The sequence below is a fragment of the Anomalospiza imberbis genome, chromosome 6 (genome assembly GCF_031753505.1).
Source record: "Anomalospiza imberbis isolate Cuckoo-Finch-1a 21T00152 chromosome 6, ASM3175350v1, whole genome shotgun sequence".
NCBI lineage: Eukaryota > Metazoa > Chordata > Aves > Passeriformes > Viduidae > Anomalospiza > Anomalospiza imberbis.
The window spans coordinates 59910485-59934955 of record NC_089686.1 but is presented as its reverse complement, the minus strand read 5'-3'; the positions used below and the strand labels follow the sequence as shown (position 1 = coordinate 59934955).

General features: G+C 41.6%; 1 protein-coding gene across 7 annotated transcripts in view; it reads left to right on the top strand.

Moving 5' to 3' along the window:
* Positions 1-24471, top strand: part of HIPK3 (homeodomain interacting protein kinase 3) — a 70636-nt gene that overhangs the window by 9995 nt on the left and 36170 nt on the right. For 6 of the 7 annotated variants that reach the window (XM_068194730.1, XM_068194731.1, XM_068194726.1 and 3 more), the window contains exon 2: positions 7684-8779. In XM_068194730.1, the coding sequence (XP_068050831.1) occupies positions 7686-8779 (1094 nt within the window). In that variant the 5' untranslated portion in view covers positions 7684-7685. Of the gene's footprint in view, positions 1-7683; positions 8780-24471 lie in introns of those variants that run through there. The other variant, XM_068194733.1, reaches the window with a different exon arrangement.

The following is a 24471-nucleotide window of genomic DNA, read 5'->3' as shown; positions in this document are numbered from 1 at the left end:
GGCAACTGACCTGAAAACTGCAGCAGAAAAAGATCAATCAAGATAATTGTGTGGGATTAGATGCCTTAATTATTTTACAGTTAAGTCAGTTTTAAAACAAATAAAGGCTAACGTTCCTATTTACTCTGATGTTTTTGTTGCAGAGGAAGTTGAATAGGTGTGCTGTCTTGACAACTCATTAACCACTTGATAATTACATTCTTCTTGGAAGAGGGACTGATTTTCCATGTAGTTGGGCAAAGTTTTAACTCAAATATTACTTACTACCAGGTAGTTCTCAATGTGTAGGAAAGTTTTATTCACCTCCTTGGTACAGGAGAGCCTGATTTGCAAATTTTTGCATTGCAGGTCAAACTCAATGAGCTCAACAGGTTTTTTGTGTGTGTGCTGCTGGCAGACTTAACGTGCAGGTCCTGTAGGGAGAACGGGAATTTTGTGTTGTTGTTGGGGGTTTTTTTTTTATTTGTTTGGTTTTTGTTTGCTTTGCTTTTTGTTGCTTGTTGGTTTGTTTTTGTCCAGGTGAAAATCTTTTTTAGTGAGAGGGAGGAAGATAATTTTGGGTGAATTTCCTCCTCAATGAGTAGCTGAGAGGACTAGATGGACTCTATGGAAGTAGGACCCTTCATATGCATGCACATGTGCTGCCTTACATTCTGTGAGGTGGCAACAAACATCTAGATGTGTATTCTTACAGGAGCTGCTTTTGGTATTGTCTAGAGCTATTCTAAAATGAAATTTCAAAAATAAATTCCTTGGATGGGTTGATCCATTTCTAGTTCTAACAAAAGCCCAGCATTCTAAAAAATGCAAAATTAAGTAATTGCACAAATGTAAAATGACTCAAAATAAGAAAGGACTAAGAAGGATTTTTTTTTTTTTTTTTTTTTAATGCAGGGGCATTTGAACACGTGATATACCAACAGGCAGTTTGGGCTAATCCTCTCTATCAAATTTTATTTGTGCTTTAGAGACAGTGGCAAAATCTTTTGGAAATACTTAGGGCAATGGAAAAAAGCGCCCTGCCTCAGTCCCTCCTGCTGCCTTGAAGGGTGGCAGACAGTAGCAGTGGTTTGAATGGATCCTTCAGCCCTTCTCTCCTGCAGGAGGTGTGGGCTCTCACTGTTAGAGACTTTTATTTGAGAGTGCATACTGTTTCCAGGTTCAAAAAGAATTAGTCTTCTAAAAGAAGAGATTAGGCTGGTGAAGCCCTGGCTGGTGGAACTGTGCTGTTTATGTTGATGGTGGCACATTCTCATTTGGAGGGCATGTTCTCACTGGGGGCTGCTGGCCAATGCTGCACTGCTTGTGCTCGCTTTCCAGCTTGCCCAGAAGAAAAAGAAATGCTTTGAGTACTGTTTCATTTATCTTTTTAGCTATGATTGCAGTCATATTGGTATCACAAGACTGAGCTTTTGATATTCGTGGAAAATCTGAATAAAGCAATTGTGTTCTTGAGTACTGCTGCTGGTGCTGTGGCAGTGTTGAGTCATAGCAGTCCACTCTGTTATTTTATGTAAAATATGTTTGTGCTCAGTGTATGGCGTCAGTTCTGTTTCCAAGGATCGACACAATGGTGCATTTGAGACTGGTTTGTATCGCACTTAAACCAACTGATATTTTCAATTTCTGCTATCAGAGCAACATCCGTGGTGTCTGATTAAAAATATCTCCACTGTTGCACAGACCTAAACCAGCCTGTAACTTTTATTTTTTTTTGGTGGTTAGTAACTACGTTCTACAAGGCAGAATTGGTCACTGCATCCTTTGCTTCCCACTAAAACTCTCTCAAACTTGGAGCCAACCTTTGGCCTTTCAGCCTGGACCTGTGCAGGACTGAGGTTTCATGTTGGGCAAAGGCTGTGTTGGCTCAGCTGAATGCTCCTGGTGAGCCATGGGCCAAAATCCCTGAGCTCTGAAACACGGGTTTTAGTCGGGAATGGTAATGATTCTTTTTGTCATTAAACTGCTGCTCTGGTTGCTGCCCCAGAACTGGGTGTTGCTTTCTTTGGTGAGGTATCATCAGCTGCTCCTGCATCTCCTGGCTCTCTGTGTGTGCCTGGGCAGTTTGTATCCAGAATTGCCTCTGTCCTTGTGTGAGGAAACCATTTATAGGGCACAAGTTACCTGGAACAATTTGGTGCTTTCTCCTTTGCTCTGCTCTCTCCCTTCTGTGGGTCACAAGTCTGCTCAGAGCTGGTTTTGATGTGGCCAGAGGGTGGGACTCCCTGGGCTTGTCTTTCTGGACACTTTGCACTCTCTGTGAATATGTTTTCCCATAGAAATTGCATGAAACCTCAATTGCTGGTGCTTTGTTATTAATTGTCCAGCTGGAGTGAGGGAATTCCTCAGGGTGAGCAGGTCGTGGGGGTATGAAAGTACTTGCATCAGAACAGCTTGTTCAGCTACGTATCCAAAATAAACAATAACGTGGAGGTGCTGCTACTACTGGTAATGAACTTCCATCTGTGTGGAAAGAGAGGGCAGCTAATGCAGCTTTGTATTTGCTGAATAACTTGAAGTTGGGTGGCACCTAATACGAAAAGAACAATTGTTTTACCTGGAAAAAATGACAGTTGGTATCCTTACAGCGTTTCCAAAGTGATGCATAATGTAAACAAACCATTTCATAAGTGCCACTGCTCAAGTTGTGCATTTGCTGGAAGTTACTGAGTGTTTAGAAAGCCTGCCTCGATGCCCAGCTGCACTGCGAGGAGGATGTGAGAGTTCTGGAGGTGGTTTTTGCCCACGGAGGCCTGAAAGCAGTTGGAAAACAAGTTTTCTTGGATTACAGTTTAACTCTGTTATTAGGTGGCTGCCTCTGGCTGGGCTTTGCCTGCTGGGAATTCACTACCAGGAGCAGCAGGGTGACTGCCCTGCTGGGGCAGGGGGAAGGAGCTGTGGATTGTGCAGATAAATCAAGGGAGCAGTGTGACCATTTCTCCGGAGCTCCCCTGCAGTGGCCTTATTAACCAGTTACTGTGCCACACACCCCCCCACTCAGTCATGTGGAAATGTCACTGTACAGTTAATTATTAATGGTGCTCAGGCCTGGAGCAGCCTGTGCTGCTGCAGGTTCTCGCAGTCTGCCAAGTCGGTGGTGGTGCTGGCTTTGCCTAGCCCGAGAAGGCTGGAGACGTGATTTTGAGAAGTAGAGAGCATTGTTACACTCAAGATGTTAACCAGAGGTGCCTCATTTTGCTGAGACGCATCTGCGTGGTTCCCTGCTCAGTTTCTGTAGAGAGAACCTTGGCTGTGGGGGGACAACCTGAAGTGCCTCCTGTCCACTGACATTACTTTGTGAAAACATATTAGTTAATTTATTTAAAGAAATAAACAATGTATTTACTCAGATGAAATATGATTGCATCGTTGCTTTGTTCATACTTTTTTCAGGAGCCCAGAATTCACAGCCTTAACTCGGGTCAGAAGTCGCATGTTTTGTATGGTTTCATGTTTAATAAGCCAAGTTTTCCCAGTTCTCTCTGCTTCAAACCAAGAAGACTGGTTCCTTTGAAGGAAGCCTTTCTAGAGGTGCTAACAGTTGACAGGTGTTTTGGGACAGCCTTTCTCATGCACATTCCCTGCAGCATTCACTAGCAGTGAGGTGGGATGCAGCAACCTCCAACTGGAGAATACAAGCTGGAGAACTCCAGAGCCAAATTCAGCTTGTGTGTTCTGCTGCCCAGGAGCAGGTACTGTGCTGGAGTGAGAGGTTGTTACACTTTCCTTGCTCTTGGGGAAGGAGAAGAGGGCTTAAAAATATATCTGTGGCAATGTGGGGCAACTTCTCTGAGACTAAAACTGAAGTGGGAAGTTACTCCGAGGCTGCCTGTGGTAATGCCACCTGGGAATTGCACTTTTCAGTTTTGCTTACTGTGCTTTGGTTTGTGTCCTGGAGGGCTCTTGTAGTTTTGTTTGGTTTTTATTTTAAATTAAATTTAACTGGAAGATGTTTTCTGGCTCAAGTAACCTCCCTGAAATGAGCACAGAAGATTTTTCTTTCCTTTAGCACTGCTTGTTTGGCTCTAAACATCCCTCTTTTACTGTGCTGCTGGGTTTATTAATGTGGGTGTAGTCTGACCAGCTTCAGTTTGTATGAGGAAGCAGGAGCAGTCTCATTAGCAAGTATGCAGAAAGGTGTATGAACTCAGTGAAATGTTTTCTGACAGGGGAAAAGAAAGATCCACTCTCTGCTAGGTGAAAACGTGCTGTGTATTATTTTCTTTTGCTGGGAGTCCTGGCTAAAAAAAAAAAGGGCAACAAAAAACCTGCAACACAGTAACTCTATTCTTTCAGGTGTAGCTGTCCATAGGATTGTATTGTAATCCAAATACCTCAAAATACTTTAAAAAAAGCTTCCAAACCCCACAAACAAATCAACCCAGTAAGAAAAACAGAACCAAAAAAACAAACCATCCCCAACCACAAAAAACCCCACAAGCCCGAACCATCAAAAAACCCCTTACAACACAGCAGTGCTGTTACAGTAGAGGGTGTTGTGGTATTTTCCCTTTCACTTCAAGGTTTGTTGTGCAGCTCTGCTGTCTGTGGGGGTTTGTTTTCATCTGGCTGGGGGGAAATCAGTTCTGTTTATCAGCTTAGGTTCTCAAAGCCAAAGGCCTCCAACAGCTGGTTGTATTGGATAATTCCATGCTGTTCAGATGGATTTCATTGCATATATGTTGGGTAGAGTGTGCCTCTGTCTGAAATGCCTTCTGAGCACTGTGGGTGTGTGGCAGAGGTCTTTAAGCAGCCTCAGGTGTAGGATGCTGCAGGGGTTTATGTGCCTGTTTCACAGGATTCACTGGTTATGTGAAGATACTGTGGCTACTCCAAGTGACATTGGCATCTAGAAGTGTATGTTTAGAAAAAGACAAGCAAAAATGATGGGAGTAATGAAGAAGTGTTTAGGGGAAGGTAAGAAATTAGATGATTGTACAAGTGTATTTTTATTTGTCTGGAGTAAAATTTTATTTTATTAGTTCAGTCTGTAATGATTATATCAAAGGTTGTTCTTCCAGGGCATGTTATCTCTTCTGTTTAATGGTCAATTTTCTTTTTTTTTTTAGGTTTTTTTCTTTTTTTTTTTTGAGTTGCTAAAATGTTCTTGTAATAACTCAGTAAACACTTCTTATCTGCAAACAGAGCTGTTACTGTGGTTGGAGTTCAGGGTTGTGGAGTTAGGCCTGTAAGAAACACACTAGCCTCAAAAAGTGATAGTCTAGTTTTTCTTATCCAGCTGAAATTAATGTTGAAGAGGAAGCTGGGTCTGTGTTCCTCTAGACCTTCTGGACTGGTTTGAACAGCATGAGCTCTGTAAAATGTACACCTCTTTGAATGCCAGTGGTCCTCACAGGCTCAGGTGAGGATTTGAGTGGGCCTCTGGTTCCTCTGGTTCTCCTCATGCTGGACTGTCCTGTCTTCCAAAAGCATCCTTAATTTCAGTGTAGTTTTTTCAAAATACTTATTGTCATCATCTAGTGCCCTCAGCTTTGATGACAAGCTTACACAGGGAAATACCTTCTCCAGAAGTTCAAGGGAGCAGGATTTTTGCTATTAGGTCATGGCAAATGGACCTGCTGGGGCTGCTGCAGCTTGGCCAGATTGTCACCTGTGGGGCCAGGTGTCCCCACTCCCTCCTGCCTGGAGGTGCATAGGACCTCTTCCTGCCCAGGGGTTTTGTGGGGTGGCTGTGCCTCTGGGCCTGCCCAGCATTTGGATTTGTTTCTGAACCCCCCTGTCAGCAAACTGGGATAACACACTAGCTGTGTCCTTGAGACGTTTCTTTGCTTCTGAAGTGTAAATGCTTTTTGAGCTTGAGCATCTTACTTGTTTCATGCACATGTGTGTCAAAAAGTGATGGGATTGGGATGAACAAGCAAGCAGAGTATTTTTTAGTGGGAACCTCAAAAAGGTTTCAAGAAGAAAACACCCAAACATTATTTTGATATTTTAGTGTCTTTGGCAGATGTGGTATTCGAGACATCCCAGAACTGGAGGAATAGTAAGGTGCTGATAGAAGGTTTGGCTTGGCTTGCATTGTGCAGGTACCACTGGAAGCTCCAGGGGGGCTTGGATGTACGTGTTCTCTGGGGCAGTCATGAGGGCTGATTTTTGGATATCTGAATAATATGATCAGGATAAGTGATTTATTTAAATTTAGTTACGATAGAAAAGGCAGTTAGATCTCACGGTCAATAATAATGCTTATACACCTTGTAAATGGGGCAGGTTATTTAGGAGAGAAGTCAAGAGCTTGGGGATTTTTTTCCTGTGTTTTGAGGTTAGTAGTTAGTGTTAAATCCTTGGTGTGGGGCAGGAGGCCAGTGGCAGTCCCATCATGTTTGGTGGCAGGAGAGCCCAGCTGTTTCCTGGCTGTCTCCAGCTTTCTACATTGTCTGGCTCTGAGAAAACGGCTTTGGGAAGGAGAGGGCTTTGAAGTTTCCTTCTGCAGCTGGGACAAAACCCATTAGAGGATTCTAAACTGAGGTGTTGGTATGATTATTTTAATTGCTCTTAAGATATCTCAATGTTCATTTGCATAAATCAAATCACAGCTTCAGAATAATTATGCTGTGCTTTTGGTTAGTTTTCATTTGATCAGAGTCACTGCAATGTCTAGCTCAAGTTTTATGTGACTCATCTGCAATTTAAATACCTATTACCAGAATTTTCATGTGCTTGGTATGATTAAGTGATCTAATTAAGGTATTATTGTATTGAATTTGTCTCTGGGAGCTGATCAGACTGCTATAAACCATAACTTCCCTGAAACCTTGTAGTTACACTGGGGTCCACCCAGAGCCTTTTTCTTTGTATTTAGCTTAACTACATGACAGACGAGTTTAGGGCTGCTGTTTGACAGGCCTGGAAGGGGACACTGGGTCAGTGCATAGAGGACACCTGGAAGGTAAACTCAGTGCCTCTACCCCCATGGCTCTGTCACTGATACACGAATTTCTGCAGCGGGGTGGAACAGAACTCAGGGAAAGCACCTGCCTTCCGTGGCTGGATTAGGTTACTGTACATCGTAAGTTACTGGAACCTTGTCGTTGTTTATGTGTACATACCCATGCCCCCTGAGTTATTTTGGGCCCCATCACATGGCTTGATCACTTTCATTTTCATCCCAGTGAAATTCTTTGATCTGTGGCAGTTGTGACATTTGTCCGTTCTCGGCAGGCTGCTGGTGTTTACAATGAATAGGTTGGATACCTTGTGTAACAGGTAGCGTTGACTCACAATTTAGAACTTCTGAGTTATTTTATGTCATGGTTGCTAAACATTTGAATAGGTTTTTCAGTTGGGTTACTGAACACTGTGCTACTTTTGTGTGTAGAAATGGTGGGAGGTTTTAAATGAAAGTTGACTTCAGTAGCACAAAGGTAGGACCCCCATTTGAAAAATGCCATGTAGTGCTCTGCTGCAGCCTGTCTCAGTCCTGTGCAACCAGCTGAAGCACTTAACTGCAGTAACCTGCTGCTGCTAAAGTCCTCCTGTGGGCACTGGTAAAGCGTGAGGGCCTTGTTCTGCCAAAAGAAATGAAATATAAAACAACTTCAGACCAGCTCATTTGGAGAACATAATTGTGTTGTGATTTTTCTTTTAGAAGTAGCAGCTGCTTGGAAAGCTTGGGAATGTGCACAATTTTCACTTGTTTTTCTTTTCCTCTCCCCCTTGTAGGTATGGCCTCACAAGTCTTGGTCTATCCACCATATGTTTATCAAACCCAGTCAAGTGCCTTTTGTAGTGTGAAGAAACTCAAACTAGAGCCAAGCAGTTGTGTGTACCACGAAAGAACCTACCCGCAAATCTATGTGAATGGTAAAAACTTTGGAATTTCTCCCCACAGGGTTAGTACTTTCTTTCAGACTAAAAACCCATTTGACAGACCTCGAGGACAGAGCTTTTGGTTGCAGTCAAATGCTGTTGCTTTAAAAAATACTGCAGGTGCTACAAAAGCGTTGGCAGTGTGGGCGCAGCAACCTCAGCTGGAGGCCCCTCGGGCCGGGACGCAGGGAAGCCGGTCGGATATCCTGGAAGGAGCCCAGCGATGTGGATTGAAGCGTAAGAGTGAGGAGCTGGAGAGCCAGAGCAGCACGATGCAGATCGTTGACGAGCTGTCCATCCTGCCTGCAATGCTGCAGACCGGCGTGGCCAACCCGGTGACGGTGGTGGCCACGGCCGCGGCGTCCAAGCAGGGCGGTACCGGCGGGGACGGGGATTACCAGCTGGTGCAGCACGAGGTGTTGTGCTCGGTGAAAAACACCTACGAGGTTCTTGATTTCCTGGGACGAGGGACCTTTGGACAAGTAGTCAAGTGCTGGAAAAGGGGGACGAATGAGATTGTGGCCATCAAAATCCTGAAGAATCATCCTTCGTACGTGCGCCAAGGGCAGATAGAAGTGAGCATCTTAGCGAGGCTAAGCACTGAAAATGCTGATGAATTTAACTTTGTGAGAGCCTATGAATGCTTTCAGCATCGTAACCATACTTGTCTGGTTTTTGAGATGTTGGAACAGAATTTGTATGACTTCCTGAAACAAAACAAGTTCAGCCCTCTGCAACTGAAAGTAATAAGGCCTATTCTGCAACAGGTGGCCACTGCACTGAAAAAACTAAAAAGTCTGGGTTTAATCCATGCTGACCTCAAACCAGAGAACATTATGTTGGTGGATCCTGTTCGGCAGCCTTACCGGGTCAAAGTCATAGACTTTGGGTCTGCCAGCCACGTATCAAAGACTATTTGTTCAACTTACTTACAATCTCGGTATTACAGGTAGGTGTCTTTTACTTTGGTTTTTTTACCTGTTACAGAACAAGGCTTTAGCATTCCTTAAAGTTAATGGCTTAAATAATGGCTCCTCCAGGTAACTAGTAAGAATAATTTGGAAAAGATAAAACCATCTAGGAATGTGAAAATTCTGTAGTCGGTTTCCATTTTGAATGTGAATTCTTCCTTTGAATGTTTTTATAGTGTTTTCTTTTTTGTGTTGCTGCTTGAAGTCATCACTTACTGTTATTTTGAGACCTCTGAGACTGTTCAAAAGGAAAAGGAACAAAAAATTATCTTTCACTTGCTTGTTTAGGATGTCTTTCCAGCTTTCCTAACAGGATGGATTTTTTTTCCTGTAAGCAGCTGGACAGTGTCCTAGAAGTGCCATGTTTCTATATCCTGTTGCCAAAGATTATATAAATGCCTGTGTTTTTCTCCAGCACTTGTAAATATTTTCCCTAGTTCTTAGAAACTCCATTCTGACTGAGTGCCTTCAGCAGCTGTGGAGTTCAGTAAACTTATGGAGTTAGGGAGTGATAGGATGCCTAAATGCATACCAGATACCAGAAGGGTGTTTAAAGTGATTTTGGTATATGGTTACATTCTACTTTTGCCTGAAAAAGGATTTGTATTTTCGATAGTTTTGTTCGGTTATTTTTTTTAAACTTTCTTTGAATAGTTACCCAGTCTGCCTGACACTTAAAAATTATCAATATTTAGTCATTTTGTTTTCCTTATAAACTAAACTTGTCTTAATTGAAGATCTTTTTCAGTTCTGCTTTGCATCATTGGCAGTAGTATGTGCTGTGTATTGCCTGTCTGCTGATTGAGTAAGAAGCTAGTAAACTAGGACAATGAGTGCTTGGAAGAAAATTTTAAATATTTTACAGCTATTCATGCTGGAAATGAAATCTTGTGCTCTGCAATTCTAGGCTTGATGAAATTAGTGATTGGAGTTCATGCCAGAGGAATCTATATTTTGCCTGTAGCTTGTAAACAAGAATTCTTCTTGTACAGTGCTCACATAAAATATTCTGATTCATCACCTGCATTCTCTATTACTTAATTGCAAACTGCAGCAGAGGATTTAAAAACTTCGTGAAGTTCATCAACAGAAAACTAAATTGGGAAACGTTATGGATTGATGCATGTTCATGTTATACAAAAATAGAGATGAGAGGGAATAAAAAGTTAAGTAACTTAGGAGTTCATTTTGGTGTAAAAGCTGTACACCACTTGGGACACTGTGGTTTTGAGCCTCTCGGGACAAATCAGGCCAGGCTTGCAAAGATGGCAGGAATTCTGAGAGGCTCTAGACAAGTGCAAAGGTCTTACCTTTAGCTGGTTTGTGCAGAATCATCATCCAGCAGATACTCAAGGTGCATAGTCTGAGAATATTTCCCTACCTGTTTTGGCTTTTTTATTTATTGAAGCAATTGCATGTTATTGTGAATTATTGCTATTTTTCACTCCTTTCTCCCCAAGAACTGACAGAGGGAAGGCTGTGGACAGCCAGGCTGGGTGGTCCTATTGTAGTACTTCAGCCTCAAGTAACTGCTTCCAGCATTTCTTTTCCTGTTCCAGATGGCTCAATAGACAAGATACCATTCTTTTTTAGTTGCCTACATAAAAATACAGTAGCTGTAGTTGTGTTTTACTTGGCTTGATGTTGCTTTGCAGCTCTCAGTAGAATTCTGGCATGCTTATGGGTTTGGGCAGGTCCATTTGGGCAGGCATTTTACATGCTTGTATTGCACTCACACGTGAGTAAGTGGGGATCCCTGTGGGTGTTTATTCAAAATAACATCCCCCAGGAATAAGATAAGATTTGTGGGTGCATGTCCTTGTCTTGCCTCAGTGATGTTGAATGGTACGGACTCATGGCATGTGCACCTAAAATTTCCTAGTTAGTAAGTTGTGCTTAAGTGCTTTGTAAATATTCAGGTTTTAGTAGATCATATTCTTTGTTTTGTATAGTTTATTAATCCTTCTATAAAGTAGCATCTAAGTCAGAAATGTTTGAAAATAAAAAGGATGTAAAAAGAAGAAAAATGGTTAGGGTCCATCTACTGAAATTTTTTAAAAATATATAAGTATTGGTTGAGATAATTTTGGGAAAAAAACCCAAACAACTATACTTCAAAATTACTTTGAACAGAAGTTTTTACTTCTGAACAGGTTTTCCGCATGCTGGATTTCATCACGGATGTGTAGCTCTCTACCAGTTGTGTGATTCAAACTAACTTTGTGTAGCCTGGCAATTCCTCAGAATTTCTTTTTTGCTCCATTGGAAGCACCAGACTTGTGTAAATAATAGCAGAAAATAGGGATCTGATTGAAAAGGTTTTAAAATAGGTGATGCTGGGGAAATTTGAAGTGAAAAGTCTTACAGAAGAATGAGAAGGGCCTTCAGAGAATATCTTGTATTGAGGTGGCATTTATTTTAAGAGAGATGGTGTTTTTGGTCAATCAAATAAGGAGCAGTTATATATAAAATATAACTGTACTTAAATGTTTTTTGTATTAGAAGAGCCTGGGAGTGGTGTAGTGCAGGTTTGACCTGTTTGACTATGACATGTTGAAACAAGTTTTACGAAACTGAATAAAGAGAAAAGGTTGTTTCTTGGTGATTTTTTTTTTCCCAGTCTGGTCATTGCTTCTGTTTTTTTATTCCTGGGACCATAGGGAACTGATGATCATGAGAATGGAGAATGCCCCAAAGTCCAGTGTTAGGGCATTTATTTTGAATTCTAGTGTCACTATTTTGATTCTGTAAGAGGAAGTGAGTAATGAGTTGGAAAAATGAGTAATAAGAGGATTAGGACTTAAGGAGGGGAACATTATTTAGCCAGGTGAATGGATAATGGGCTGGCTTACCTTGGCCTATAGCAGAAGGAGAGGTGACCTAATGGTGACTGTTGGAGATATTGGGGCACTTTTGTATGAGGAGAGGTCCTAAACAAGTGAAACCAAGTGAAACGAACTGAATTTTAAAAGGGTATAAGCAAGCAGAAAAATTGAGACAGGCTGTATGGAGTGATAATGATTTGATGTTTTCCGGTTTCTGTATCAGCTTTGTCAAGCAAAGAGAAAATAAGAAGAAACTGGTTAAAAGAAGTGTGAAAAATAGATTTTGACATTTTGTTGCCTTTTGGAAGCTCCTGTTTGTTACATTGCTAGAAATTGTTGAGTATGGCTGTGAATAAATACTAGCTACGATACACTGTCTGAAGTCAGAGATGATTTTTTATTTGTTTTAAAGATCAGATGTTATTCTCAATGCTCTTTCCCTGAAAGGCAGTGTCTGTGCTTACATGCTCTTTTTATGCTGGTCTGGATTTTAATAGCTGTGGACTAGAGAGATGTGGTATTTGAAGCCCTTTTCTGCTTCTGGCCTCACACATTAAGACTGCTGACCTTTTATGAGTGATCTAAGGAGGTAAATAACTAAGCAGTGTGTACATTTTCAAAAGAAAATACCCTTACGTACAGTGGAGGTGATCAAGCTTTTGTCATTTATGGAAATGGTATGAGGAGTGTGTTGCTGTCCTTTTGGTCAACTGTGCCCCAAATCATGAGGAGGGGAGTGTTGCATCCCAAATGGAAAGCAGTGCAGGCTGTGGAGGAGGAGAATCAAAACATCTGTTTCTGAGCCTGGTCTCTTGTGCTCATCTGGCGAGGCAGAAAGTTTTCCCAGGGCATGGTGTTCCTCTCTCTGGAAGTCATTTTCCTTTGTTTTGCCTCTTTCCTGAGGTGCGATGCATTTTGGGAAAGCAGGTGTGAGAAGAGAGGCTTCAGAATGGCTGCCTGCAATTAGCAGTAGCTGCCAAGAGGGGCCGAGTGAAATGGTCAGGGTGGTGCTGCCCATCTGCTTCAGGTTACCTTCCTTTCTGCTGCCATGGGAAGCAGTGGCCTTCTCAGTGTATGGCGCTCAGAGGTGACTCTTCAGGGAATTACTGCTCAGTTTTTTTTTCAAGGGGAATCACCTTGGTATTGATTTAATTTGGGTTGTCTTCCTGAGGGGATTTTGAGAACGAGTCTTCAGTAAAGCTTACCAAACTCATCATTCATAAAGTCCCTGTAATACTGTGGATGTGACAGGAGCCATTGCAGGCGTGGGAGTGAGTGTGCTGCTTCATTGCAGGCTCCTGCAGCACAGCCCCCAAAGGGACTTCAACAGTGGCTCATCATCAGCCCCTGTAGCTGCCTCCATGGTTATTTCACCTCCTGTCTCCAAGGAAAACATCATCTCCTTTGTGCTGAGTCCAATTATATTGCTGGTAGAGTGCAGCTGGAAGCTTGACTGAAAATGTGTTTTGAGGATAAGTGATGCCTTGTGAAGGCTGACCTAGAACAGAGGCTAGGCAGAGCTAAAGAATAAAATAGGTATTTATTAGGATTCCTCAATGGATCCACCTTGGGCAGTACAAGAGCCCAGCCAGGCCTACACTCCAGGTGAACCCAAAATTGTCACAAAATGGACGACCAGTCATGAAGTCTCACATTTTTTAAAGTTTTGGTCCATTTGCACCTTGGAGTTCACTGTCCCATTCCAGCTTTAGCCCATGCAGTCCCATCCTGCTTGTTTTTCTCTCTCCAGCCCACGTTGTTGGTGCTCCTGGGCTGAGATTTGGGTCATTTGTCCTTGGTCCCCAGCTGGAGCAGGAATTGTTTTGTCTCCCTGCTCTGTGCAGAGAGCTCACCATCCCCTTGTGTGAAGCCCAGACCCACACATTAAAGCAGCACAGAATATGAGAAATACAAAAGCTGAAACCTGAGGCATGATAAGGCCTTGGTTTCCCATCCAAAGGATGTTCCTTTGGTCATCCAGGGGTCTGCAGGCAAACTGTTCTTTAGCGTAGCCAGATTCATTGGGAAAACAAAGGGAGTGGGAAGCAATATAAGTGATCTCCACATTAAACTGGGCACCAGCTGGACCCCATAGGCTGCTGGGCAGCTGCAGTGGTGTGGCAGAATGGAAGGTGTCTGGTTAGTAAGAGATGCTCGTAGCTCAGAAATGTTTTTCTGTTCCACTGGTGACAGCAGTAAAATACGATCCCGGGTATTGAGCAGTGCACTCATAAGGAAAAGCAAGTGATGTGAGTAGATGCACTCAGTGCAGTCACCCCATTCCAGAACTGGACAGTGATATTCTCCCTCCAGCCTTCCAACTAAGGGTAGTGGCTAATCAACAGACTCGTTCCAGACAAAATGCCAAATGTCAATAGTGTTGTAACGGCGCTCAGAGAGATGGAAAAAATTGCTGTTGGATGTGTTCCTGGTGGCTGAGAGCAGGCTTTTCCCCCTCTCCTTCTCTTACCCTTCTCTCCCATGGAGATCAGAGAGGACAGAGGAAAAGTGATAATAATTGTGTTTTGTGGTCACGACACTGTTTTCACTTGCCCAGTCAGTTCTGCTGCAGCTCAAAGAGCGATTTGGTCTGATATGGGCTCTTCTGTTTTAAAGGGCTTTGGAAGAAGAATAAAGTAGTTGAGCTGTGTGGTTTAATTACTACCCCTGAGCTGGGCTCAGTGAGGGCTCTGTGCATGCTCTGACACTATTGCAGCAGGACAGCTTTTTATTTATGACTTTTGCAGATTCATGCTAAGTTTCAGAATAAACCACCATCAGCTTATGCTGGTTTCTTCCCCCCTCAAATTTATGCAATTTACTTGACTCCTTGTTCTCCTTTCTTACATGCAATCCTTCAAAATTAGGAAAAAAAAACATTCTCATGGCCATAAATTCCCAGAGAGGCTTGTTTTCTCCCTGGCCTTTGTAACTTGGTTAGACATGGTCCTTGTCACTCCAGGGACCCCTGAGAACAGTGACAGTGACTCTCCCTGGAGTGGCTTTTGGGAATTGAATGTTTTCTCTCTGCAGGTTGGGCTTGTCAGCAGGATGGGTTGTTATGACCCAGTGACACAACGTTTGTATCCGAGCAGACAATTATCTTCCCCTAATATCAGATCAGCATACACCTTCTGTATGTTTCAGATAGCAGTTAAAAACCTATATATACAAAAACCTGTATATCTCTCTTAAAGCAGCTTTTCTTTGAAGTAGTGAGCAAGGGGAGAACTTGTGCAAAACTGACATCTCAGGAAGCTGCTGCCTTTTCAAGTTCACCCGTTGCTGTCGCATACTTGAAGCTTCTAAATGAGCTTTATCTAGAGTGGGGTGTTTTGGGGTTTTTTCTCCTTTCACAATGCCTAAAATTCTTGCTCAGTGTTTATTAAATTTGGGATTGATGCATTTAAATGAGAAGCAAAGCTCTGTTAATCAATTGATTTTTTTGTCAGTTTGGGAAGTGTGGTGCGAGAACAAGCTAAAAATGCCTCTGTAAACAACTTCCACTTCAACATGCTAGCAGATGTTATTCTATCACTTTGAACTGTGCATCACTGAAGTGTATTGGGATATCTTAAAATAGTCAGGGGTGGTGGCCAGAAACGGTAGACTTCTATAGATGGTGAGGCTGTTTCGCTGCTGCAGTGAAATAAGCCAGAAGTACATGCTGCTGAGGTTGTTGGCTTGCTCAAGGTCAGCCTGTTCAAAGTCAGCTGCTCTGCTGTGCGCATGGTTACTGTCAGGGATATATAGAAGAGAGTCCTGATAATGTAAGGAATTGCTGGTACAAGTGAATTGGGACACTTCACAGTTTTTTCTCCCCTCTTTAATGTCGCAGAGCTGAGGCTGCTGGTTTATTTCCTTATCGGAGCAAACGGAACTTAATGTCAAGATAAGTCTTTGTGGCTTGTCTCTGTGAACAAATTGTTTTATTGATTTGGCAAGACTTTGTTTGTAGTTTTTGCATACTGTTCATTAATTGTTTTATTGAATTCCCCTTTTAAACTTCTGCCTGATGATTAATAGGGCCGAACACAAACCATTACGAGTATCATCCAGGAGTGGCAGTCTTGGCTCATCATGACTTCATGTTTATGAAGCTATTTGATAACAAATGTATTTTCAATTCTTTCATTATTTTCTAGTCAACATTAACGTGGTCTCTAATAACATTATTCTCTGTTCACAGAAGCAGAAAATGAGTAGATTTTTTTTTAATGGTGTGGGGTTTTGGTTTCATGATTGGGATTTTTTTTTTAATTCTGTAGAAAACAGTGTCAAGGTTACTGTAATTTTGCAAGTTTTTTGGTTTTTTTTTAAATCATTTCTGAAGACCCACTGGAGAATCATGGGGATGGGAGTGGATGAAATGTCCTCCTGCCTTCATATTGGGTTTTTTCCTGAGCTAGAGATTTTCTGAGCAACATAACCTGGGATAACACATGGAGCATTTGAAGGTACCATGTACCTGCTGGAGGTTCTAGTAATGTCAGCCCAGATTTCAAGTTAATCATGGTGGCTGGAGCAACAATGTAAATCAGAGTTCAGATGAGGGCTCACTTAGCCTTTAGTTTGCTTCAGTTTAACAGAAGGGAAATTCTTTCATGATTTTCAAGGCAAAGGAGCTCTTGGTTCTTGCAGATTTCATTTTTGCTGAGGTTGAATGATAGACCTGTTTGCCACAGCTGAAGTTTTGGGAAGCAGCTTTTATTTTTCACACATTAAATTTATCTACTGAAATGTGATCTTTTTTTTTTTTTTTCACTGCACTGATACTTAAGTCAGGAAGATCTGTTCCTCGTACATCTGTGCGTACGTGAGCGTGGCTGTATCAGATATCTCACAGAAAACATCAGTGCTAGCTGCAGCGCTACCATTTGTAAATGCTAATATTTGTAAATATTGTGACAAATTCCTTGTGAGAATATGGCTTTCCTGGTGTAAGAGCAGGTAGTACTGGATGTGAATCGAGGTGGTGGAAAGCCAAGCCTCTGCTCCAGTCCATTTTTTCCACCTGGCATCCTTGGCTTCAGGGGAGAGGTGTTCTGTGAGTGGAGGCTCCTTCTGCATCCAGGGCTTCCACCAGGAGTGAAGAGGATGGAGCAGACGTGTTGGAAGTCTGTTGACTGGAAAGCCAAGCAGGTTGAGCAAGTACAGATGGATATGTGAGCATGTTGAGGGCACTGAACACTCACATGGAGCCAGACCAAAACCAGCAATAAAAACTAGGGAATTAAAAAACAAAACACTGACAAGACAAGAGAAGAAACCTCTTGTGAATTCAGGCACCGATTGGAAAGTGATATTGGTGTCCAGGACACAAATAACTCTTTGGGATGTAATTAAATAGAATTCAAGTTTGTATGAATATAAATTGCCTGAAATATCTGGACTGTTAAATTTTATTCTGTATATTTGAAGGTCCTTGGTCCTACAGTGCTAGCTAATGTTTTGAAGTGGTTTGTTTTCTGACTGTTAATGAAACAGCTTCTAACAAGTGAAATGGGATTAGAGGGCTGGGAGAAACAAGCCAAAAGCATTTCACAGATAAGATTTTCAAGCAGTTGCATTTTGACACTATGATGTTACCTTAAGAACATTTCCCCCTTTGTAAATACCAAGGATGTTTCAGTTGTCCCAGGACAGTGCAGCAGTCTCTTGCAAAATATCATCTCTTTATGTGGTTACTTTTTTTCAGAATTGCACTCTTGAATTTTCATTAGTATTTTGAATACCTTCCTGGGTGTTTGGTCAGATAGGGTCTTACCTTTGTAGTGATTCTTTAAGTATTCAAAATGTCTAAACCACTAATACTTCACAATGAAGTCTTTCACAAGAGTACACTTCATTGTTTCAAGTGTAGTGCACAAAAGCTTTTTTAATGTTGAAGATTCAAAACTAATGTGAATTTTAAATGTATTTTAATTGCCCCAAATTGAGTCTAGGAATTGAAGTGAAACAGATTTTACCATTATTTTTGTTACTTTCTCTCAGTAAAACTTAATTCCCTGAAAACTTTCAAATATGTGCATTTCATGGCTTCTTTGAAAAACTGCAGGCATCACCTCACTCATATACGGGGCTTTGTATAAATATAAAACTATATGAAGCTTTTAAAATGCATATTACTGTTGTTTTATCAAATGAAAAACTGTTAGGGTGTGCTGTAGGTCATAGATCAGTACTAGCACTTGATACTTGCCAAAAAGATATGCTGGCAAAAGCGATGTTCACACTAATAGTATTTGGATGTTGTTCTTCGTGCCTTTTTTTCAAACCCCAGTTAATATTTAAATTTTTGAGCTCCTGATTTTTTCACTCTTTCACTGCTTGCCATCCAGTCAAGATCTAGTTGGGGGTTTTTTTTAATATAAATTATGCTGTATGTCTACACATATTTTTTTGAGTGTTTTTAATATCTTGAAGTATTCTTCAAGAATGCAAAGAATACAATGTCTCCCCTAAACCTCTTCTCCAGGCTAAGCACCCCCAGCTCTCTCAGCTGCTCCTCATAGGGTTTATGTTCCAGGTCCTTCGCCAGCTTTGTTGCCTTTCTCTGGACACATTCCATTGTCATGCTGGCTCAGCATTGTGTGGAGATGCAGCTGATTTTGGACACTTCACCTCCCTGGAAAAGCAGCTAGAAGGAGAGCAGAGGGCCTCAGCGTTTTTGGTAACAGGAGCTGGAAAGCAGAACGGGAGGATGTAATTTGTAGATTATATGGTATGGCTGCTGACTGCTTTGGTTTTCATATAGCCTTGAATTATTTCAACAGTTTCCAGTAAGAAAGTATTCTTAAATTGAAAGTTTTCCTGTGCACACAGAGTAGCTGGGACAGCTCTGTAGTTGATGTCTGTCCTACTGTGCTGTGTAACTTCTGCAGGGAGAGGCACTAAAAAACAAGGAGTGCTTCACTGGTTCTCAAGTTTATTTTTACTGGTTTTTAACTGGTGTCTTGGCCCTGCTATGAACTGTGAGTCTTCTCTTACTGAGCTGACAGTGACCTTTTTTTTCTGACCAACACCACTTGCATCCCTAGTGTTTTCTTGCTTTATGTAATTTTCCTATTTGATGTAGTGTTTAATATAGACAGCAGTTGTTAAGCTGCTAAAAGCCTACCAAAAAAAAGGTTAGGAAACTAACTGATAATTACCAAGGGAAAAACCCTGCAACCCTGCAGGGTATTACATAGCAGGATAATTAGGAATTAGCTTGTGTCATTAGTGCCCCAGTACTCCACCCTGCCTACAGAATGACTGTCCCACAGGGCTGGTTGCTTGTGGAATGGTGCCATGTGTCATTTGGCATATTCAATTTGTAGCCATGTAGTTGCCTTCCTGAAAGAGCAACTTCAGGATTGCCTAAGACAAATTAGCACTAATTTTGTTCTGCTTAATCTCTCTACACACCACTTCCTCTGAGGTTATGATTATTAAGCATCGATGTATAGAAAGCACCTTTTCTCCTTCATGTGTCTGTCCATAGAATCATTATTAGACTGTGAAAAAATATAATCAAATGACTCCCTGCTGACTCTGTTCTAACATAGAGGTATCTGGTATAAAATTAAAAGAGAAATGTTGGAATCTGAAATGCAAGGAATTCTTAGAACTTTGGGCTTGTAAGCCAAAGCTTAGAATTAAACACAGGATTTGATCTGAGACCTTGGAAAAGGCTTCTAAACGTAGATGTTAGAAGCCAGAATGTGAATTTATAGTTTGAAGTAGAGATACGTTAAATGGAGGAAAGTTTGGAGTTTTAGAGTTTGAAATAAAAGTAGTTCCAGAGGTAAACCAGGAGTTTAGAATGCAGCACTGTGGGTTTGTGTGTCATAACAGGATTGGCTAAGAAAGCTTGCACTGTAGCATTGGTCTATAAGGTGAAATATTTAAGGATTGGGTCAAAAACATAAATATCCTTGTTGGCAGTGTTTTATTGGTCAATAACTCCTTAAAATGTCTTGTAACTAGGGGTCTTGTGACCTTCTGAACCACTTGTGAGATGTGCCTTCTTGCCTGTGTAGAAGATAAGAAAATAAACCCCATCATCTAAAACCTCAGAGGTCCTGTCACTAACTCATTCAAAACTCTTTCAAAAATCCCCATAGAAAATCCCCCAAACTTAGTCTAATATTTAATTTACTAAATTGGATAGAGGTCATGCTCATACGTGGTTTCCTGTTCTGCAGGTATTTTTTAACACTTTAGCATTTTCATTCTGTGTATCCAGAGGACTGAGCTTATGTGAGAGCACTGACTTTCTCCTGCAGACTTGTCTGAAATAATGCCAATGAAATACCCCTTCACCCACTTTAACCAATGTATGTAGGTCACATTCCCCCAAGATACAGATTCTGTATCAATGTCACCATTTCAAAGGAGGTGGTGTTCTATGAATGTGGAATGCCAAATGCATTACAGCAACCTCAGCCCTTCCCTCTCCTTTACTGACACAACAAAAATTCTAATAGAAGTTAATCACTTTACAATTAGTGCTGTTCTCTCTCCAGGCACAAGATACCTGCAATTTCCAAGTTTCAGCATAGCCCTTGTTTTGAGTTTCCACGTGTTTCTGATGGTGGGGGCCAGGCTGAGGATGCTCTGGGGAGCCAGAGACTGTGTGACAAAATGTGTACCTCTTGGAAATCTTGTGTGCTCGTTTGTGGTTGCTGAAGTGTGGCAGAGAGCTGCTTTACATGGTGTTGGTTTATTTGTACATCCCGCCACTGAGTATTGCACACATGCATGCTCTCAGTCCTTCTTGGTCATGAGTTGCATGGCTATTGTATTTTAAATATGCATGAAATTGGATGTAACGACTTGTTTCTCCGTGCTGTTGTGCTTTGATTTTAGCTTTGCTTTCTAAGGTTAGAAAGATATTTTCAAACATTTCCCTTTTTTTTCTTTTTTTAGCTTGTGGCTGTGCCTTAAGAGACGGCTCTTTCCTTTGTGAGACAAACTTAACATTTTGTCAAGCATGTGATTTACATGCTTTGAGGTGAAAGGCAGTACACAGGTCAGTGTGTTTTAGCAAATCAAAAAGTATGGGTGGTTTAATGGCAGTCACTGCAGTGGATTCATTCTGCAATTTTTAAGTTACAGTGACATAGCTGAAATTTTCTTCTGCATGAGACAGTGTCCATTTAGATCCTCTTAAAGATTCTTCAAATGTTTTGAGCTTTTCATGAGAGAATGGTTACAGATAACTTTCTGAAATTTCTCTGTATGCTGCACCTCTAACTTTGCAGTGGTTGAGCTGTGAGCACAGGCAAGAGCACCTGTTTTGAAAATGGGCTGTGATCAGCTTGTTGGATGGGGCACTTGGTGACCTGCACTTGCACATCTGAAATGGGTAGTGCAAGAAACTCCTGCAGTAAGAAATCTGATGTTTGCTGGATGGGTGTAATCTAGTGGGGATTTTTGGAAAAACTTGAGAGCTGACCTCTGAGCTTTTTTTTTGTCTGATTAAAGTGCATAAAGTGTGCCTTTGTCCCAGTACCACTGAACCTTGGAGTACTCCAACCCAAATCTGACAGGAGATGAAAATCCCCAAGGTGCCAGTGCCAGAGGTACGAACAGCAGCTGCAGAGTAGCGGGAAGATTCAAAGTGACTCCTGCAGGGTGCAAAGGAAGGAGTTGGTACTTGTCCTTGCTGTTTTGCAGTAGCTATTTGGCAAGTCAGTGTGTGCATAGCTCTGGACTAACTCAATAACACTTGTGTTGCCTTTGTATGCTATAGAAAACAAAACAGAGATTGAGGGTTGTTCATTGTTGTCTGGGAAGAGCAGTAGTGCAAATTTGAAGAAACAGCCACAGCAAAGTATAATTAAGTCCAGTGGTTGTTGATAGGTTTGTTTACATTTGTGTGCCATGACAGCAGATTCTCGTCTTCAGCAGAATGTGGCACAAGTGCGAAAAGCTTCCTGACTTCTGAAGTGGAAATAGTTTCCTGATGTTGACTAAGAGCCCGTGTTCTTAGTTCTCTCTCCAGCTCATTGCTCAACGCTTGCTTCTCATGGCACTGCCACTGCAAGAGGAACAAAAAACTCTGCAGACAGGGCAGGGAACTTTATTTAAAAAAAACAAGCCAAAGGAGCCATACCCCTACAAAGGCAAACGAAAAACCCTCCACCCAGCAACCAAACCAACCGAGAAAAAAGCCACAAACCCCCAAAAGCAAAAGAAATCCCCACCCAAAAAAATGTACTGGGGAGCGGGAAGGGAGTGCATGCTCAGAGATAACTGGAGCTGAATACACCTGTACTTAAAAGATGGCCTCCTCAGAGCAGAGTAGTGCTGTGTTTAATTTTTATTCTCTTACATCCTTTGGTTGGGTTTTTAATCATCCCCTGAAGAAACAAATACTTTATAATGTCTTGCTTGCTTTAACTAGTATGTAGTATCTTGTGCCAAACTTCTGTAGGTCTGAGCCTATGAGTAAATAGCTGAAAAATTAAAATCAGCCCAGATTGTTCTAAAATACGCTTCAATGCTTGACATCTGAAATAATGTAATGTGGGATTCTTCACATATTTCTCCTAAGCACTGTCCTGTAACGCTGCAGCGGCTTGAGCAGGAAGGAAAAGTACTTTATGCCTGTAAATTAACTTCAGTGGGAGTCACATTTACCTTGTTGATGTAGCAGGATTAGTTCTGTGCTTGGGGAATTCTTCCATCACTTGGAATCGTGTGGGTCTAGCAGGAGTGGAGGTCAGTCCTGTTCTGCCTCCTGCTAAGCACCCAGGGGTCAGCATCTCCCAGCTCACCCGGAATGCACCTGGAGAGGGTGTGCTGGAACAGCTCCCTGCTGCTCCAGGTCGGCAGCGCTCTGGCTGCAGTGGCTGGCTAATCTGTGTAATTATTTTGAGTATTTAAGTATCTGCAGTTAAGCAGCCAGGCTTTGCTGCCTTAATAACATCTTACGCAATGGGACCCTTCCCACGCTCCTGGGCCGTGGCACGCTGGAATTCCAGTGCGCAGGAGGGGTGGGAGTCACTGGAGAGGGACTGGGTGCAATTAACAATATTTTCTTTTGCAAGTCAAAACATATTTTTTTTTCTTTTAAATCTCTTGTACAACAGTTATTATTATTTTTTTTTTAATATACATTGACTGAACTGTGACATGTTACTAGAGAAGTGGTAGCTGAAAGGGATTAATACCCTAGGTGTTAATTTATGATGTGGTTTAACACAGCCTTTTTTTATTTTTTGTCGAACTTAGCTTTTAATTTAAACTGGATTTTAAGGGAAATATTTTAATTTTTGTGCTTTCCATTTGAAATCAGACTAAGTTTCCGATTTGTTTTTTCTTTTTTATTAGCTGTGGTCTTTTTTGCTTTATTGGACTCAGGTGTGGCTTGTCTAAGAAAACTGCAAAAAATTTGTCGTGCTTTGAAACCTGATTTGTATAATTTGCATAATGACAATGGCATGCTTATGGGTAATGTTTTAGATCTGTTTTAAAATAATAAAAATAAGTACTTGATGCACATTTCTATGATCAACAAATGTATTTGTTGCATAATGACAATGGCATGATGGGTAATGTTTTAGATCTGTTTTAAAATAACAAAAATAAGTACTTGATGCACATTTCTATGATCAACAAATGTATCTCAAGTAGACCTAGATGTCATTACAATATAGTTTCCTTTGTAAAGGGGGAATTTTCCTATGCTCAGTCTCATTATTTTCCTGCATCAAACATAACCCTTTCAGTAAAAGATGGGATGAGGCAGAGGGCTGTCTCTAATAACTTATTGAAGAATGTAAACTCAAAGATGCAGCAGTCAGTGTCCAGTCTCTGTAGCACATTAAAGGTAGTTTTTGCTGCTTCTTTTCTCTCCCCTTTTTTATTTTCTTGGATTCATGACATACTATACTTCTGGCCAGTCCAGTTCTGTTCTATGCAGTAGGTTCTGTATTTGTTGTGTGAAAAGGTCCTGATGAGGAGCTGCTGTGTGGTGCAACAGGCAATTTTATTGCATGAGTGACCAGCGCTTTGAAATGTGATCAGTGGCTGCTGATGTTGCTGAGGCAGACAAGAGCCCAGGAAAGCAGGGAAAATGGTGTTGGAAGGATGGGTGACATTTTCCAAGCAGTCCCGTGTCACTACAGTGGGGTAGCCCTTTCTGCCAGTACAGCACGAGGAGACTGTAACTTGCTTTCCCAGCACGCTGGCCTGTCCACGTAACAAACGTGTTTTCTTTGGCTTGTGTTCCCTGTGTACTTTAACCTTTTGGGTGATTCCCCTTTGGCCCTTCTAGGGGTGTTTGGGGCCCTTCATTAGGAAGGTCTGTGCTCTGTCTCCCACCCATTATCAACATCAGGAAACAGAGAGTGTTGTTGGGAGACGAGGAAGGAAGCTAGACTTCAAAATTCCCCAGTTTGGAACCAGTTAGGTTTTTTTATTGTTTTTGTTCCTGTTGCTGAGCCTCACTTTAAAATAAATTCCCTTTATGTGAAGTACAGTAGCGACAAACTATGACGCCACTTTCAGGGTTTTTTTTTTTTTCAGTTTCTTTTTGATTTTAGTTAGATGCTGCAAATGGGAAAGAGATTTTAAAAAAAAGGAGGATTCTGCTTGTACTGACGTGGTTCTTGATGATTCCATGAAAGCAGAGAGGTCAGAAGTTGCTTTTCCTTGTTTACCTCTGTGTTAGCATCCCACAGAAATGTGAGGGTGAGGGCTCTGCAAAGGATGGGGCACATTTTCCAGTGGCATTACCCTGAATGCAGCTTTGTGCAGGAAAGGTTGTCTTGAAGAAGGTTAATTCTGTTCTTTCCTATCTCACATCTCTGTGTAGAACCTGTGTATTGTGTGTGCTGAGAAATGGGTGGAGA